The 17,750-nt window shown below is 39.1% G+C and overlaps 1 protein-coding gene across 1 annotated transcript in view; it reads left to right on the top strand.

The window, feature by feature from the left end:
- Positions 1–16,109, top strand: part of NR3C1 (nuclear receptor subfamily 3 group C member 1) — a gene marked incomplete at both ends in the record, with an annotated part of 65,213 nt that extends 49,104 nt beyond the window's left edge. Inside the window, 4 exons of the mRNA XM_082006445.1 lie at positions 2,220–2,364; positions 11,682–11,812; positions 14,897–15,054; positions 15,957–16,109. Of these exons, the coding sequence (XP_081862571.1) occupies positions 2,220–2,364; positions 11,682–11,812; positions 14,897–15,054; positions 15,957–16,109 (587 nt within the window). The remainder of the gene's footprint in view (positions 1–2,219; positions 2,365–11,681; positions 11,813–14,896; positions 15,055–15,956) is intronic.
- Positions 16,110–17,750: the final 1,641 nt, after the last annotated feature.

The raw sequence follows: 17,750 nt of genomic DNA, 5'->3' as shown, positions 1-17,750 counted from the left end.
CTGAAGATCTGTTTGTTCCTGACAGAACAAAGTCTAGTGGATTTCTCCCTTTCACTAGCTACCTGTTTTCAAAAAACTAGCAAAAACACCCCTTAATGCATATGTTGTCCAAGAATAGCATCACATAACGGGTTTGCAAAAAAAAAAAAAAAAAGGTCTGATAATGAAATTTGAGTCATAATGGTGTCTCTTCTGAGGCAGGGTAAATAAATTAGCAGTAAGAAAGATATATATGTATATATGTCCAGCAGAGACGTGAATAGAGAGATTTGTATGTCTGTCAGGGCTTTTCCGCAATGGGACATTACACTGACTTAGCTTACGTTAGGAAAAGTTCTTCAGGAGACCATCTGGTATTCGCAAATAGAAATTTAGATCCCGTTTTTATAAAACAGTTCTGTATTCATAGTCTCTTCTGAACAGTTTCCCTAATTAGACAAACCCTTCAGGTTGGAACATATGCTCTTGATGAAAATGCCAATCTTTTCTTTAATAATTATACTAATAGAAACTATTCTTAGAATTTTTTATCATCTTTTTTTTTGTGGATAAGGTGTTTTTTCGTGAGTATTTAATTTATATATACTTCTACTGGTTGTAGACCATCAGACATACTTACAGTAAGCCAGCGTTGGTTCCCAAACCTTTCAGTTGGGGTTTCCAAACAGCCTTTTCCTGAGAAGGGTTTGAGCAAAGATTTCAAGATTTGACCCAGTAAGTTTGAAATAGCTTTGAAACACTTTGCTTGTATTTTAGAAGTAGTAAATCGTAGTTACTGCTGTCTCCAAACCCAGAAGCTTTTTTTGTTGTTAGACGTATGAAGTTTTATTATATATTAATCTACTGAATGCTATCTATTTGCACATCTTCAGGAAGCAGCACTTTTTCGGGCTTTTTTAGATGTCAGATGCTTACTAAAATTAAATAAAATCAACTTGAATTCAGACTTTAATAATGATTCAATGTGGCACAATTATTTTCTTGCTAAATGTAGGCAGGTTCTAATAGGAACTAGTGTTGCAAATTAAAAGCTGCCTACATTCTGTGACTGTTTAAGGGACCAGTTTTCAGGTTTTACACATTTCTTCATTGTTTAATTGTCTCTGTTCATGCTACATATTCTTATGAGATTAGAAACAATTAGTGATGGTAACTAATGCAATACATATTTTGTAAGTTCAGTGTACAACTGTTGTTGAATAAGAACAAAATTTGACATTAAACTATTTATTGTCTAGTGGACTGCTCTCACAAAAAGTAAAAAATACTGTTATTTTTGGAAGATAGTCCAATGAATTATAGTGTATATTAAATATAATTGCTGTCTTTTGTAATCTATCTAACAGACCATCAGTTCCAGATAAGCACACGCATGTGTTTGTATTTATTTAATGTTACATCCCTTTTTACTACCTGTAGTACCTATCGAGACTTACCCATCTGGTACTCTGTCTGTCCAGAACATAACTAACATCATAACTAACTGAAACCCAGGCTTTCAGTGTGCATGCACTTTCATAGATGGGGTGTTGAGAATTTATTTTTAAATGTATATAGGAAAGTGTGAATATAATGTCTAATGCAAAGTTCAAGAGTTCTCTTTCTGTTGCTCTCTTTTGCCTGTTTTTCTGTGTTATGTATGTTTTGTGTGGTTGAGTTACACATTCAAACCAGCTCAAGGTTGAGTTATACTTGAGCTTTCTATTCAAACCTTTCAAGTCTCATATGTAGTCATATTGTCCAGAAGACACAACTGGAGTCCTGTGGTTACAAACGCTTAATTTCTACATATGCAAATTTTGAATAGGATTCCTTAATGGTATACTAAGTATTTGAGTGTAACTGTAGTAGCTGGAAAATGGCATTGAAATTTTGCACCCCTTTTGAATTGCATTTTTTTTATCCAGCAAGAACTTTCTGGTAAGAAGCATCTAACTGTTCTAATTTCTTCTTTATTTCTGCCGAAAATCTAATCTAAAATACTTGACTGAATCAGATAATCGTAATACGGCAAGAAATTCTGTTGTTAGTTCAGGTACAGCCATCACAGTTAGACAAATTATCAAATACAGTTTCAAAAGTGGTAATCTACATTGATAATACAGAAGTTCTACTGATGATAACCATGGTCCTTTGCCAAGTTATGAGAGGTTTTTTCTGTTGTTTTTGGTTTTGGTTTTGTTTTTTCCATTCATTACTGTCACACTTCATTTTTCCAGGTTTCCGAAATTTACATCTGGATGACCAAATGACCCTTCTGCAGTACTCGTGGATGTTCCTAATGGCTTTTGCTTTAGGCTGGAGATCATATAAACAATCAAATGGAAATCTCCTGTGCTTTGCACCAGATCTGATTATTAACGAGTAAGTAAGACATGAGTCCCTTTCCAGGTTTCTCAGTGTGATACTAGACTTCACGCAGTATTTCTTGGTTTTGCACTTGAAAGGTGAATCACTGGGTAGCAAATTCTTGCGGAGATCACAAATCAGTCTGTTATTTGCAACTTGTTTTTCTTTTAGCAGATTGCTTAGAGTTTTTAAACAAAACAAATGGAAGAAAGGTATTTGAGGTATTAAGTGTATTTATATCAAGATGTTTTTGTGGGAGGTGTTTGTACTAAAATGTTCCATATTGTGACTGTTCCTGCACCATTCATTATAATCATTCATTTTATCAGAGCCAACACAGTTGAAGCTAAAAATACGTCTCGGATGGAGAGAGAAGTTTGGCAAATTGCATGATGTTCTGTATGTTTATTGTATAAAAGTGATAGTATGGTCCTACCAGTTTCTCAGAGCCCTTGATCAGATAAACGCTTAACATCTCAGCCTGATTAAGCGCCGGCTAGAAAGACAAGATTACAGATGGAAAAACTTGTCTGACGTATTTTTTGTTGAACCTTGTTATCAATTTTCAAGAAAAGTTGAATTTGCTGTAATATTTGGACATTGTTTTTCTTGCACCATGCATCATTTTCCTTGTATTTTTAAAATTTGCATTGTGCAGTAATTCCATGTTGTAGAGAAGTGAAAGAGAGAATTCAGGATTGTTGAGGTGATGGGCAGAAGGCTCAATTTGAGGTTCAGTGGGTATAAACACTTTGCAGACATACACATAGTTATATTACTTTCCCTATACTATTTCAGAGGTGTAGTAGCAGACCAGGTTAGGTTATGCCTTTCTGTGCCCAGTCTGAAGAGCAAACCCTCTCCAGTTTGGGAGCCAGTCCCGACGGACTGTCACGCTCTCCTGCCTTTTACTTTGGAAACCTTTCAGCTATTGGGTCCTTCAGCTCATATTTTAAAGAGTGGTTTCTTCAAGCAGGCGGGAGAGCATCTGTGTAGTCTGTAACAACAAACCTTTCAGGTGATCTCTCAGTCCTGCAATTCCAGTGCTGCTAGCAGTATTTACAAAGAGCCTGTCGAGGCATTTTGTCTGTATTCTGAATTAGTTGCTAAAAATATTCTGTGGATGTAAATCTTTGAGGTTGCTGGCCAGAGCCATTCAAAATCTAGTTTACCCATCTGCAGATTCCAGTTAATTTGATGCTATCACTATCAATTTGCCATTTCTTTTTTTCACGAAGTGGCATAGTCCATTTGTGGGGACTAAAACTAATAAATACAATTACATAGTACCTTTTACACGTACAATCACAGAACTTTTTTAGCATCACAGTTTCATGACAATAATTTGAAGAGTGATGCAAATGACAAGTTATTATTCATGTCTCTGTTTTCCTGTCTTAAAAATGGAGGCAATACATGCCCTTTGGCATGTTTTGAGACTGTAGTCAATATTTTTGTTGCTTTTGTACTTCAGTATCGAATCTCTCAAACCTTTTCTGGTTTTTGAAAGGGGCGGGAGGGGAAAAAAAGGGTACATTTTCCATGAGATTAGCCGTTTACATTTCAGGCTAGTTCTTTTTCATGATTATTTATTCACTTTATTTTTTTCAATGTAAATACTTTATCAGGCTTTTATAAACTGTAATTGTTTCTTTATAATAAGTACTTTTCCAAAAAAGGTGAGGAGCAGATGGCAAGTGAGGGTCCATCTGGGTACATACGTTTATTAAAGTTCTTAGAATATGTCTCTGGTGCAAAATAGTGTCCATGTGGTGGAATTGAAGTAATTGATATTGTCACTAATAAGCGTAATATCATCTAATTTGCTTTAAGTCCGAGGTCTCCTGCTGGTTTATCAATGGTCAAAACCACAGAGCTTTATAGTTAAGCGTGTGTTGGTACTCCTTAAATTAAAAAAAAAAAAACAAACCCAAACAAAACCCAAACCTGCAAGGGTAATCCTATTATACTAAATATTAATTTTCAGATTCATTCTAGTTACAGTTGTGGTACATAACTTGTTCATCAAAATGACATTTGTTTTCAATAAAATACGTAGACTGAGAGAACTGCAGTTTCTTCTCCAGTGTGCTACAGGTTCCCCATAAAACTCTCTCTGGTCGTAACTTTTTATGTACTGTTCATCAATAAAATACAACCACCTCCGAGTTAAACATGATAAATACTGAATAATACATAAAACGACTGCATGAGCTCTGAGAACCTTCTGAAGCGCAGTACCGCAGGGAGAGCCAGAGGGGCAGTGCCGTTGGAGAAGCGTTGCTGATGCTAAAATGTTGGGTAGGACAAGGGGGACATCATGGACATCAAGGAAAAAAAAAATACAGTTGGATTTTAATGATCAGATATGTCCACTCTTTCTGCCTGACAGATCATTCAAAAGATAGTACCGCAGTACATAACCCCTGAAAACCATTCTGGGGTTCATTCAGTGCTACTTGCTGATATGCGTCTTAGAGATTTTTCACCCAAACAAGACCTTCCCACCCTTCATGCCCCACCACCACCCCTAAAGCTCTTGCTTAGTCTTTTAGGTATGCTGGAAACAGGTCCAAGGTAGAGCAATAAGCTAACTTTATTTGATGTAAGAATCAGATATTTATTAAAACTCGTTAACCATTATAAAATAAGTAGGTAAAGTAGCAGCCTCTAAAAGTCAAAACAATTCCATTATTTGATACTTCTAATAACAACTGTAATATTTACTAACATTACAGTGAGTTCTCTGGAATAACAGGTGAAAAGTGAGATTTCCTTGTAAATTTTAATGCTTGATTCCACTAAATACAGTTGCACTTTGGTGTTGTGTGTGTAGCAGAATTGGAACCTTCATTTTGATTGTCTGAAATCCAGGATCATGGTCATTTTTACAGTTAACTGAAGCTGTCTGCATCAGATTTTTGGCTTCCTATACAGTAGTTTCAGATTTCTGCATGCAGATAAAGAGACGTAAGTTGTTCAAACTTGTAATTTTTTACATCTGCAAATTGCATATTTTTCATTTGTAACTAAGAACTTTTCTGGCTTCATATCTATCAATTGCAGTTTCAAAGCACTATGTCAGTGGAGGACTAGAACAAAATGATGTCTTTACCCATTCTGTGTTAGAATACAGTAATTCCAGGATGTCTTCTGTCTCTTCAAGCCACAGCCTTTTTGATGATTGATATACTTGTTTTTCTTAAATGGACGTATAAACAAGGTGAGGAGTTGGCAAAAACTTCCAAGCCTCACATGAGCCCCTCATGCAGACTTGTATCATTTCAGCCTTATAAAATAGTGGCAAATATTCACGTGGATGGGTTTTCAATTCTGTTGCGTAATTTGAGTTTACACATCAAACAAAATTGTATATATCACCTTACTCTATACCCAGTAAACATCTCGCTGTGTATGGAATTACACATATTCAAGTCTCAATTAGTATGATTTTTTAAAAATATATTTAGCCTACTTCTCACCCAAAACAAATCCTTTAATTTTACTTACAAACAATTGACCCTCAAAAGGGTCATCAGAAAAGTATAGGTGTTACTGCATACAATGTAAATCAAGAAATGGAACAGACAAGCATCTTATACTCACATTTCTTTATACTGCTTTGTATCTTCATTACAGCAATAAACTGGACTTGGTCTCAGAGCACATCCTTTGTGCCACCATTACCTGTGGCTTGCAGCAGCATAACAGAGGTGAAGTATTCAGGAATGTGAGTGCAGGATGAGTTACTGAGTAGTGGTTGCAGAGAAGTCAGTAATACTTCATGTCTGCTGCCAAGAGCGAAGGTGGTACAGCTAACCTTACGGGGGGCAGGGGAATAACACTTAACAACAGAGTACACAGTGCCTTCCACCCTGTTAGCTGCATGGTTACAGATAAGTACAGTTACTCTATTTTAATTTTCTTTGGGTTTTATATGGGTTTCTCAAAACCATTTGTTTTACTCAGTTTGTGAGCTTTAAAGACTTGTCCTCATATTTGGTACAATTCAGTGTTTTCAGCTTCAGGAAGAGAAACTCCATCTTTGAAGGGTTCCCCAAGCCTAGGTGATTTAAGTGGACGTAGCTGTAAAAAAATTTTTTTTTTTAAGATTGAATTCTTCATGGATGTAATAAGGCTTTCTTTAGTTTCATGAATCTGCTCAAGCATCTGAGCAACATCAGTCTTTCACGCATTTATCCTTGCACCAACCCTGTCCAGTGTTATTCCTGTGTAGTCACTACTTAGATGTGGAGTAGCAAGATCCGCTAGCTCATGTCGGCACTTTTCAGGCAACTGTTTGTAACTAGGCTGTATGTAAAGAACCTGTCTAACCCATTAAGCTACATTTCCAGCTGGCAGATCCTTGGTGTTTATAAATACCTTCCTATGAATGCACAAAAAGCTTCACAGAAATCAGTGGATTTGTTTTGCGTAAGTGCTCAGGTAGCTTTAGCTGTGGTAGTGCTGAATTGCCACTGTTCATTAGTACCATTGCAGATTCCTCCATAATTGAATTTTGCAAGTGTCATCAATACAGTCTGTGGTAGGAAAGAGAATTAAACTGTGTTCTTCTTAAGTCTTAAGCTGGCAGCCTAGTCATTTGACCAGTTTTCTCCTAAAAATTGAATATTGATTGAATATTCCGTTTTATGTCTGTATACCTATTGTTTATTTAGGGGAAAGAAAAAACCAAAACCAAAAATAAAATCATCCAATATATTTGAGTAATATTTATCACATATTGGATATTCTAAGTTGATACATCTGATAGGGTTGGGTAGGGTGGATTATAAAGCTGCTGAGATATGAAAATAGGTTATTTCCCATAGCATTTGTGGAGTGCAAAAAGGCTCGCCATACATATACATAGCATTGTTTTCACTTCATACACTTATGCTGCATCTGTAAAGCTTTTGATTTGTCTACAAAACCAAAAAGAGAGAAAGATGAGTTTCTGAGGACCATTTCTGCAAGAATACAGGTCACTCGTTAATTCTTCCTGCTTCCATTTTTTCTGAACTCCTTACTAGTGCAGTTGATCCAGGTCTTGAAATGGAAGCCTCTTCCTCTCTCTCTCCCTCTCACAAGCTAACTAGCGGCAGCCGGAGGTGGCTGATCCAAGCAGCGTGCGGTGGACGCTCACCCGAGGAGGCACCGAGGAGCCTTAGCCTTCAGGGAGGGATCGGCGTGCGGGGCCCCAGACCAGGAGAGCTGGCGCTGGCAAACCTGGGCAGGAAAAGGGGGAACGTTCAGCGCTCCCGTACGTGCGATGATCTGTTGGGTGGCAATGACTGCCCGATCCCATTTCCACGTCAGTCAGTAGGCAAGCTGCCACTGAGCCGCACGGGCACCCCTTAGTCCTTGAGTGTGTGAAATCGGTATTTCCTTGCCCAGCTAATTCTCTGTACGGCACAAAACCACAGAGCCGCCATTGACAGGTTTTAATCTCCGAGCAGGTGGCGGGGAGAGGGGAGTCTTACTCAGCCCTTCGTCAAGGGAGGGGCAAAATTGTATTTTAAGTTAGGGCTTTGGAAAATACTTTAGATTTACATTTCTATATTTCATTTCTGGGTAGAAATAATATACCTTAATGGATTAGTGTGTGACTATTCAGTAAACTCATTTTACATTTCAAAACAAGAAATAAGTTTTTTTTATGGAGGTATGTGTATATCAGCTGGCAATTCTATGTATAATGTATGTATTTTTATATATATACACACACACAAAAAAAAACCCTCAATTCAAGTCCTTGAAAGGTTTGGCAGCTTAATAAATCTCAGGCTTTAGACCATCGTTTAATATTTGAAGATTGTATAAACCTGTACTTTTGTATTATTGTCTAACTGTTTCCATAATTTGTGATTGAAAACTTGTTTTTGTTGGAGTTAGCACTATTACTGTAGTAATAGTAGGGCTTTATTTGTGTCACAGTGTACATGAAATTACAGTGAGCAACAGTAACTATTGCACAGTTGTGTTCCTCAAGTAGCAAATGCCATTTAATTGCTGTCTAGCTTTAGAAAGAAGTTCTTGGAAATCCTCTGTCTTAGGATTTTGACTGTGCATGCTTATCATCTTAGCTCTTTGCTTTTCTTAAGTTTGAGGTCATCTCTTTGGTCTCATTGGTCCATATAATATTATATACTATGCTGAATGTCTGTATGGTGTTCTTTGAATAGAAAGAAAATAACAAGTGATTACAGTTTTATAAGCAGTGTTTTATCAGTTCTCTTATTCTCAGAATTTTTTTCCAAACATTCTTTTGTAACTAGTTCTGTGGAGTCAGTATCATCTGTTTTTCAGAATACCAGCATCTTGTTTACTGATTTTTACTCTTTCATAGTCTTAGCTGAACCGAATGACTCACAGCAATGTTGAAAATCATCACATGCTTTTATTATCAACATGCATCCCGCACAGAATGCATGTGTACATCCCGTGTGCATTACATGGGCTTTCACTGAGCTAAAGCTTGCAGCTAATGCCCGACTCACGTGCTCTTTTCTGAGGTAGCTGGTTACAAAAGCGGCGGAATATTAGATATGTAGAGAACAAGGAGGTGATTCAAACTGGACTAGACTTGCAATTACTAAAGCGGGATCACTTCAAAAGTGATAAAATGCTGTTAGTCAGCTTTTTAAGTCTCGATTTATAGGAACGGCAATAACTGCGAAAGCATTGAACCGCTGCGATCCGCCCCGTGTCATGGGGAGCTCCCTGGCTCCCGGGCCTCAGCACTGCTCAGCCTCCTGCGCCAGCGGCTCCCCGGCTTCTGCGGAGTACAGGCAGCTGCCAGAGCGTACAGCTTCCCCAGGGGTGCCAGCCCTGGCCATCGGCAGAACTTTACTTGAAGGCCCCGTGAAGTCAGAATGGTTCTACAGAACTACCTACAGATAGTTTCTGCTGAGAAGAAATCACGTGTGATGTCATCACTGCGTATAATAACGATTTTAATCAGCTAAGTATAGTACCTAGTTTAAGTATTGTATCTTGTTTATCTGTGAGTAAACTACTTCATAAAGCTGCTGAATGCCCTCTGTGGGGAGGGGCACCAGTGAAATTGGGCAGGGAGTCAGAAGAGAGCCCCGAAGCCCCTTGCTCTTCGCTGGGTCTCTGCTCTGTGGCTCAGCCCGGATCCTCGGACAGCCTCCCTCCGTGCACAGCTCTGTGGCAGCTGAGATCATCTGATGGGCTCTGGCCGGGAGATCTGCGAGGGGAATGTCTGGGACCTCCTCCCAGACCCTTCGCCAGCATTAAGGACTAATCAGTGAATCAGCTTCCCTCTCGTTCTGACGCAGCCTGGATGCGCTGCCCTCCAGGGTGTAGCGCAGAGCTTATCTGTGCGCTCGGGCTTCTCTGAAAGGAGGTGGGGCTGCGTTCTGCTCTCATTTTTTGAGGACTGCAGTTTGCATAGCCTTGGTATTACAAAGAATCTGTGTGTCTTCATATAGATTCTCAGACTTGTGGCGATGGTTGCATTTACAGCAGATAGAAATAAATGACAGGCTGACCCATTTCATAATGTTTATTTTAACCTTCTGCCCAGAAATGGTGATAGTTTTACATGAGGAAAACTGCTGAGCCTTGTCATGGAATGTGTTTAAGTTACTCAATTTGAAATATGTAAGACGCCCTTTGATACAACCCAGCGGGGTTAGGAGAAAATGTGCCAAGTGGCCAAATAGTAGCTTTGTGTTAAGTGCCCTGAGAAACATCCTACAACTGAACATCTTACTCCTACCGCCTGCAACTATTCTGTGTGCACTTTGACTGCTGTTAGTCCTTGATTCCCGAAGTCTAACATAGCATCGGTGGTCATAGGTTCATGTATCCACATGCACGTGTATAGCTGTAGATACCACTTGCGTATAAAGCAGTGCCGCACATTGTTACACTCGGGAGGAATTGTCCAACGACATGTAATTAGAAATGATGGGGGTTTGGACTTGTACTTGATTTGGTTTTAATACTGTTTCAATAGCTTGTATTTATTTCTGTCTTTCAAACCCCATCTGAATTCCTTTTATTCTTAGGTTTTTGCACCTTGAGAACGGTGTGTGATTCTTCTTGTTTTCACTTAGGATTTCTTATGATGCTTGTGAGGGTACATTGTATAATTCTCTTGCAGGGCTAAGAAAGGGAGAACTGAAAAATGATAGCAGCTCTGGAGGAATTGGTGCCATTTCATAACCAAATCTTACTCTTAACTACACTGGGATGCAATTTTGTCTGTGTTCTTGTTCAGATTATAATATTGACTAGGTGATGTCTTAGGAAAGGTGACACATTAACAAAAAATAAATTACTAGCATCATTGTAGAGAGATTGTGTAGACATTGAATTTGAAATGTATTATTTTGCCTCTCTTTCCCTACAAAAGTTTAGATGGAAGAGCATAAATCTCTCTTACACTCTTCAGAATTAAACTGTTCTTGTTCTTCATTTCCCACCCAAAACTGTAATCCTGCACTATTCACAGTAACCTATATCACGTAAAGAGGATTGTTGCTTCAGCTGAAGTACTAAAGAAGGAGGAGTTCCTGTCTCGATGCAGGGTTTCATTAAAATAGAAAAAATAAAAGGAAATGAATATATGAATACATAATGTTTGTCATTCTGATCCCAAGTAAGTGCTTTCCATGATTTTGCTTTGGTTGTCAACATGTCTTTCCATTTATGGTTAGAAACATTACTGCAGTACAAAGGTAATGAAATTTAATTGCGATACTAGGCATCGCTTTAAGAACATAAAAAAATACAAGCAGTATAAAATCACTTTGAAATTTGACAAGTTACGGAAAGCTGATGCTATCGCTAGTGAGCAAATATGTATCCAGTTTAGGTGGACTTCTCAAAAGTATTGAAAGAATTGGAGAAATCTCGTCTCTAATATAGTATACCGTCATGTTTCTTTATACAGATTAAGTCCTTTGGGACAGCCAGACTTTGAGAACTTTGTCACACAGTGACTGAACTTGATGTTTATGGCAAGTTTGTGCTGAACTGTTGTGTTGGCTCTTGATAATAGAGCTTACTGATCAGTCCTTGGTAAAGACAGGCTCCCTTTATAACACTGGGATTTCATATGTCATGCTCCCCTCACGCTGCAGTTCTAGGCCAGTGTTTATATGTGGTGACCAAGGCAATCGCCCTGAATGGGTTCAGTGGAGAAAACCAAAGAGTGTTTTGCTGTGAGATAGATCAAGTACTAGCTTGTCATCTGCCTCTGCAACCCTCACCGCTTTTGAATGAAGCATGGAAAAACTTAGATTTAGAATTTTTAGATAGTTAGACATTTAACTAATTTTTATACTTTTATTTCTCAGGCAGAGAATGAATCTACCCTGTATGTATGAACAATGCAAACATATGCTTATAGTTGCCCGAGAGCTATCACGGCTTCAAGTTTCATATGAAGAGTATCTCTGCATGAAAACGTTGCTTCTCCTCTCTACAAGTAGGTGAATAGTTAAAATACCTGTGTGAAGAATGTAAGTTTAACTTGCCAGTATTATGGGTGTGCATGTCTAGTTTAAAATTCTGTTAGGTATCAGATACAGGATTTCCTATAAAATCCCTCTTTTTTTTGCAGTAAAAGTCAAAATGTTCTGCTTGGCACCAGACTATATAGGGTTAGTGAAGGAAGTTCTGCTTTTAGCAGATACAAGACATTCATGCTAAGATATTATGGATTGTGTTCAAAATTTGCAACTCCAACAGAGAGGCCTAACTCAGAATTGCAATTGAAAAGTCTTCAAAAATACATCACAGATTGGCCAAGTAGTTCAGGACCCAAAGAAATGGGCAAAGCTATGACTTCATACCCATGAAATGCTTTCAATAAGAAGAAAAGAAAAGAAAAAAAAAAACCCTGACCACCACCTGTGAGGAAGTTCGGATCCAGTGAAGCAGTTTCCTCCCAAAAAAGTTACCAAGCTCCCCCAGAAGTTATTTAAATTGTTAAATACAGCTACGCTTTTTGCATTTGCATCTAAAAAGTATATCGTGGATTTATGATAGATATCATAAGATAGCTTTATATAATATATGATGGTTTTTATGTCTTCAAAATAGGGCATGCAGTAGTTAAAACAAGTCACTGTTGAGTAAAATCCTGTTGTCTGTACTGCAAAGTACAGTGTCAAATTAGTCCTTTTAGAATATACAGAAACATACCAAGACATCACGCAAATAACTTCTACAATGTTGTTTTCACCCTGTATTCACACGCATTGGTACCTAGTGACTTTTTCTCCTTGTGCGCCGCGGGGCTCAGCCGTAAGCCTGGCTCCGTTGCAGTGCAGGGACTCTCGGTAGCAAAGAGCCCGTGTGTGTGTGTGTGCTGCAGCTAGGCGTGAGTTGGGCACCTCGCCTCGCGCCGCTCAGCCTGTCTGAGCAGTTACGGCGTGTGCCTCTGTGCTGGGGAGATCCCGTCCCGCAGCCGTCACACCGATACCCGCGGTCCCGCAGGACTGAGAAAGCTGCATCTGAGACAGTGACTGTGGATTTCCTGGAGCCTCTGCTGCTTCTGCTTGGCAGAAGATTATTTTTGTTTTAGTGTAGTGACAGGTATGCCATTATGCTTCGAAGTATCAGTAAGAGCAGCAGTGCAAGTAAAGATTTTTCGGCATAGTACTTCTACAGGATGAAAAGTAAATATTTTTAAAAGTTTAAACAGTTTGTTACACTGAGGGCTTAAACATTCCTTATCTTTAATATTTACAGTGAATAATAGCATTAATTCTTAAACACAAATGAGAACTTGGTAGCTTTGGGCTTTTTCCAGATGAAGGCAAGAGGATCTTGTAAGCCGTTGCTGTACGTGCAGCAAAGCCCAGGGTGACAAGTGTGGGCAGGAGAGGCATTGGGTGCAGCATGCCGCCATGACCGGCTCCTCCCCACGCTGCCAGGCCCCTTACCTTGGTGGCCTGGCAGGGACGGCGCGACCTCGCCTGCCAAGCCCCGAACTGGGACAAGGGCTCTTTTCAGAGGAAATTTCAGCTCCACGCTGCCATGGACTTTGTAGGAACTTGAAACTTCCCTGAAACTGCAGATTTAAAGCAGTTTCTGAAATCTCGCCAAAAAATTCCTCAAGTGTTTTGGATGTGGTGCAGGCCAACTTTCCTTACAGGAATTGGAAATTTCCTTAAAGGAATTTCCATGGCAGAAATGGTAAAGAGGCAACACTCGTAGGATGAAGCCCATTCACGAGTCAAGTATGGCAAGCACTGGCATTAACTAGCAGAAGGCCTCTTTGTTGTATTTACAGTGAAAGACAATGTGTTTTCACATTTTTTTTCAAGTACATACATTGTGTAAGTGGCACATTGTGGAACTTCTGAAAACTGAATAGCTGAAATTCGTATGGCTTTATAATCCATGACTTCACAATTTTAATTTGTTTATTGTGATTCTGTATAAGTTGTCCAAAAGAAGAGGCGGAGGAGTAAAAAAGGAATCCCATGTATGTCTAGACACATTGCTCACACATAGATGTAGCTCACAGACCTTTTCCATGTAAATTATTGAAGTAACAGTTGACATGATGTCATCTTCTGTGTAAGCAAGGTAGACAGGATACTTCACTCTAACATCTCATGGGTGCTGACCACGTCGTGAGGGTTGGATGTTTAAAGGAAGGGAATGTGCTTTAGTGGCCTCTTTCCTTCTTTCTTGCTTTGTTGTCTTTGTCTCAGCTCTCTCTTCTCTGTCTTCAGCTCTTTCCGTTCACTTCACCAAGGTAATCAAAGGCTTCAAATCAAGCATCTTAAGGACAACTGGAGTCCATATGCTTGATTTGTCCTGATCTGTTTACTAGTCCTTGGCCTCTAGAAGGACCATCTTAGTAGGAGAACGTAGGCACAGGGACTGAACATGGATTTGGGTCTGACTGAATACAAGCCTCAGTCCCCACTCCTTGGGTTTCTAATGCATGGCTCCTTGTCCATCCAGCACTGTCTTGACGTCCGATCCCTATTCCAAGAAGCTCTGCTGAGACTCGAGTCCTCCCCGGCTGGGGCAGTCTGTTGTCCAGTCTCTGTTACTGCATTGCCTGGGTGTGTTATTTGATCCATGTCAGGTGGGCTGGAACTAGATGATCTTTCAAGGTCCCTTCTGAGCCAAGCCATCCTGTGATCCTATCCTCACTCATTCCTCGGCACACAGAATTTTTATAGAATCTTTCCAATGTCACGTTTCCCTAGACGTTGAGGACACAGGAGCTCCAGCCCTGGTTCTTCCTTGTCAAGGCACTTCCAGGGCTTAGTGGTGGTGTCCCCATGGTCCAGTTCCCTTCCCTCTATTTGTTATTGGGTTGCCTTTGGGTTTTTTAATGACTATTTTTATTTTGCCAGCAGCCCTATGCTGTTTGTTCAACTAGTCATCCGTTTCAGTTTCTGCTCTCATTCCTTGTCTCTCACCTGTCATTAAGTCCAAGTCCTTTTTCTCCTGGTCATCTTTGTGTAAATAATGTAGGAGAACTTAAATGATGACACAATTCATAGATGTATAATGTCTTAAAGATTCGTTATCCATGTTACAGTTCCTAAGGAAGGCCTGAAGAGTCAATCTTTGTTTGAAGAAATTCGTATGACATACATTAAAGAGCTGGGAAAGGCCATAGTGAAAAGAGAAGGGAACTCAAGCCAGAACTGGCAGCGATTTTATCAACTGACTAAACTGTTGGACTCTATGCATGATGTAAGTTCTTCAACGAATGCTGCGGACGCTCCAGATACATAGGTTTGGGTATATGACAGTAATCCCCTCTATATTTTTTTTTAATTATTATTTGAAGGGATGAATATCGGGGGCGGGGGGGGAGGAGGCGGTCATGTTCTCCTACTGTCTAACTAAAGACTAAGTGAGAGAGGTCAGCGTGGTGCCTTCCGACTACTTTTGCAGTGGAGTCCAATTAATATTATAATTAATGTAACTTTCTGTCTCTAGATGTTGCTTTAAAATGGAGGAACTCTGAAATTGTAAATGATTTTGCAGTAGTGGCAAAAATGTGACGTTTAAAAATAGTATTATCTCGGAGACAAACTAGTCAAGAATCTATGAATTTGTTTGAAATTGCGTTAAAATAATGCATCAGTGCTATTTTTAGTGTTAGTAGTGGTCTCATTTTGCAAGGAATTTCAGAATTCAGGCTGTCTCCTTTTGTGGTATGTGCTCTAAATTGTGCATATAGTACAAAGCAGTTGAGGTAGTGTTTAAGCTGGATAAAGCAAGGGAAACTGAGACCTCAGAATTTATTATTTTTTCTTGTTAGGGTACCAAGCACCTAGAATGATCTTAAGCTTACCCATATGTATGTTATTTGTATGCTAGGATGGGAATTGATACAAAATTTCTTCGGTATTTGTGAAGACCTTGCACAAGCTGTTTGCGTGTTTTATATTAGAATTCCATTTACAAGGCTTACTAATTAAAATGAGGGTAACTATGCATGTCTGCACTGCGTTGCAAGGATTATCTGAGTAGGGTGCGAGGATGGGCTGTGCCTTGCAGTGTGGGCAGAAGTTAGGAGGAAGGAAGGATGTTAATAGTTCTCCTGCATGTATTCGTGTGAAAATAATTCTTTGCTTTATCGCTTGTAGGTGGTTGAAAATCTTCTGAGCTTTTGCTTCCAGACATTTTTGGATAAATCCATGAGTATTGAGTTCCCAGAAATGTTGGCAGAAATCATCAGCAATCAGATACCAAAATATTCAAATGGAAATATCAAGAAGCTCTTATTTCATCAAAAGTGACTGCCTTAATACAAAAGGGTTGCCTTAAGAAAACGTCAAATGATAGCTTTTTTTTTTGTAAAGAAAAAAAACCTACAGAACTTGTTAATTTTGTCCTTGCAGCGGTGTTCCTTTTGTAATTATGCACTACATGTGGTTTACAGAGGGCCAAGATTTAGGCTATAGAAGCAGCGGATTTCTCACATTTGGTAAATAACTGGGGAGAAAGGAAAGGAAAATAAATCTTATTTGTCAGAAAGTGTCTCTCTCCCCTTGTGCAACATCCATGGATGCATCAGAACCACCGGTGACAAGATCTGAGGCTGTGTTATGAACATTCTGCTAATTAATTTCTGCAGTTGGCTGGAGACAATTTTCTAGGCTATTTTTTTTTTTTTAGTAAAGTGTTTTGGATTTTATTTTTTTTTAAAGTTAAGGTAGCATTTTGGTTTATGCATGTAACCTGAAGAAAGTTTACAAGTGTATATCAGAAAAGGGAAGTTGTGCCTTTTATAGCTATTACTGTCTGGTTTTAGCAATTTCCTTTAACTTTATATACCGTGAACTAGGCTTGTTCATTTTTTCTTACATAATTTTTTTGTAATACTTCAAGATGCCTATTGTACAGCTGGTTTTTTAAGGTGGGGCAGCTCGTAGCTTTCCTAAATGACCTCTAGACAGTAATCCTTGAGTATATTCATGTGAAAATGGGTTGGGCTTTTCTAACCTAATAGCTTTCAACTGTCAAAGTGACCATAAAAATTTGGCATTTTTTAAGGGCCAGGGTGGGTGGGAGAGCACTCTCAAATCTAATTTAAATAGATGCGAATGAAACAAATACTTTTGGTATATGTGCAAAAATGTTGGATATGCAGATTCATAGAAAAATTAACCCAGTCCTAACTGGATGTAAATGAGCAGGTTATTTTATATATTGAAGAAAAAAAAAAAAAAGCCTGATTTTTGCATATAATGCAACAGCCATAACTATAAGAGTCATGGGCTGCATTGATGCCAAGAAGATCAGTCCTGACTGCCCATCAGGAAATTTTCAGGAAAATATGCATAGCTTAAGAAAAGTTTACTTCTGTGTGGAGAAACTCACATTTTCTATACACTTAAATCTATCATCATACGAGTATATATGGAAAAATACCATTGACTTAGGAGGCAGACATGTAATTATGCCCTGTGGTTTGGTTTTGTTCTGTTTTCTTGTATCGATTCTAGAAATCTTTTCTTCGGTGCGATGTTTACCGTCATGCAGGCAGCAGAGCAGAGCGGCTGCGCGGGCTCTGGCATGCTGGATATACAGGCTCCAAAGCCGCCGGGCAGAGCCCCGTTTTCGCATCTCCGCCCGTCACTGACTGGTTCGTCCTCTTTCCTGGAGAGCAGGAAACCTCCGCTACTGATTGCGTGGTCTCAGAGTCGTACGTCAAACTTTCTGTCTTTGTAAGGCTGCGTCCCTTCATACCGAGTTCCTGGCGTGCCATAAGATTACCATAGCTCTTGTGAATCTCTCCTTGTTGCCATTGATAACTATGTTTTAAAACATTAGAAGCTGTAGTAGCCTTTTCTATGTGCACCTTAACAATTTTCTGTATCTCAAAAATTAAATATTTACTAAGCCACTCTAAAATTTGATTTTTACTCAAAGTGGCC

The sequence above is a fragment of the Phaethon aethereus genome (assembly GCF_964289735.1).
Source record: "Phaethon aethereus genome assembly, chromosome: 14".
Lineage (NCBI taxonomy): Eukaryota > Metazoa > Chordata > Aves > Phaethontiformes > Phaethontidae > Phaethon > Phaethon aethereus.
The sequence above is the reverse complement of the archived record's forward strand: the minus strand, read 5'-3'. Positions and strand labels throughout refer to the sequence as shown.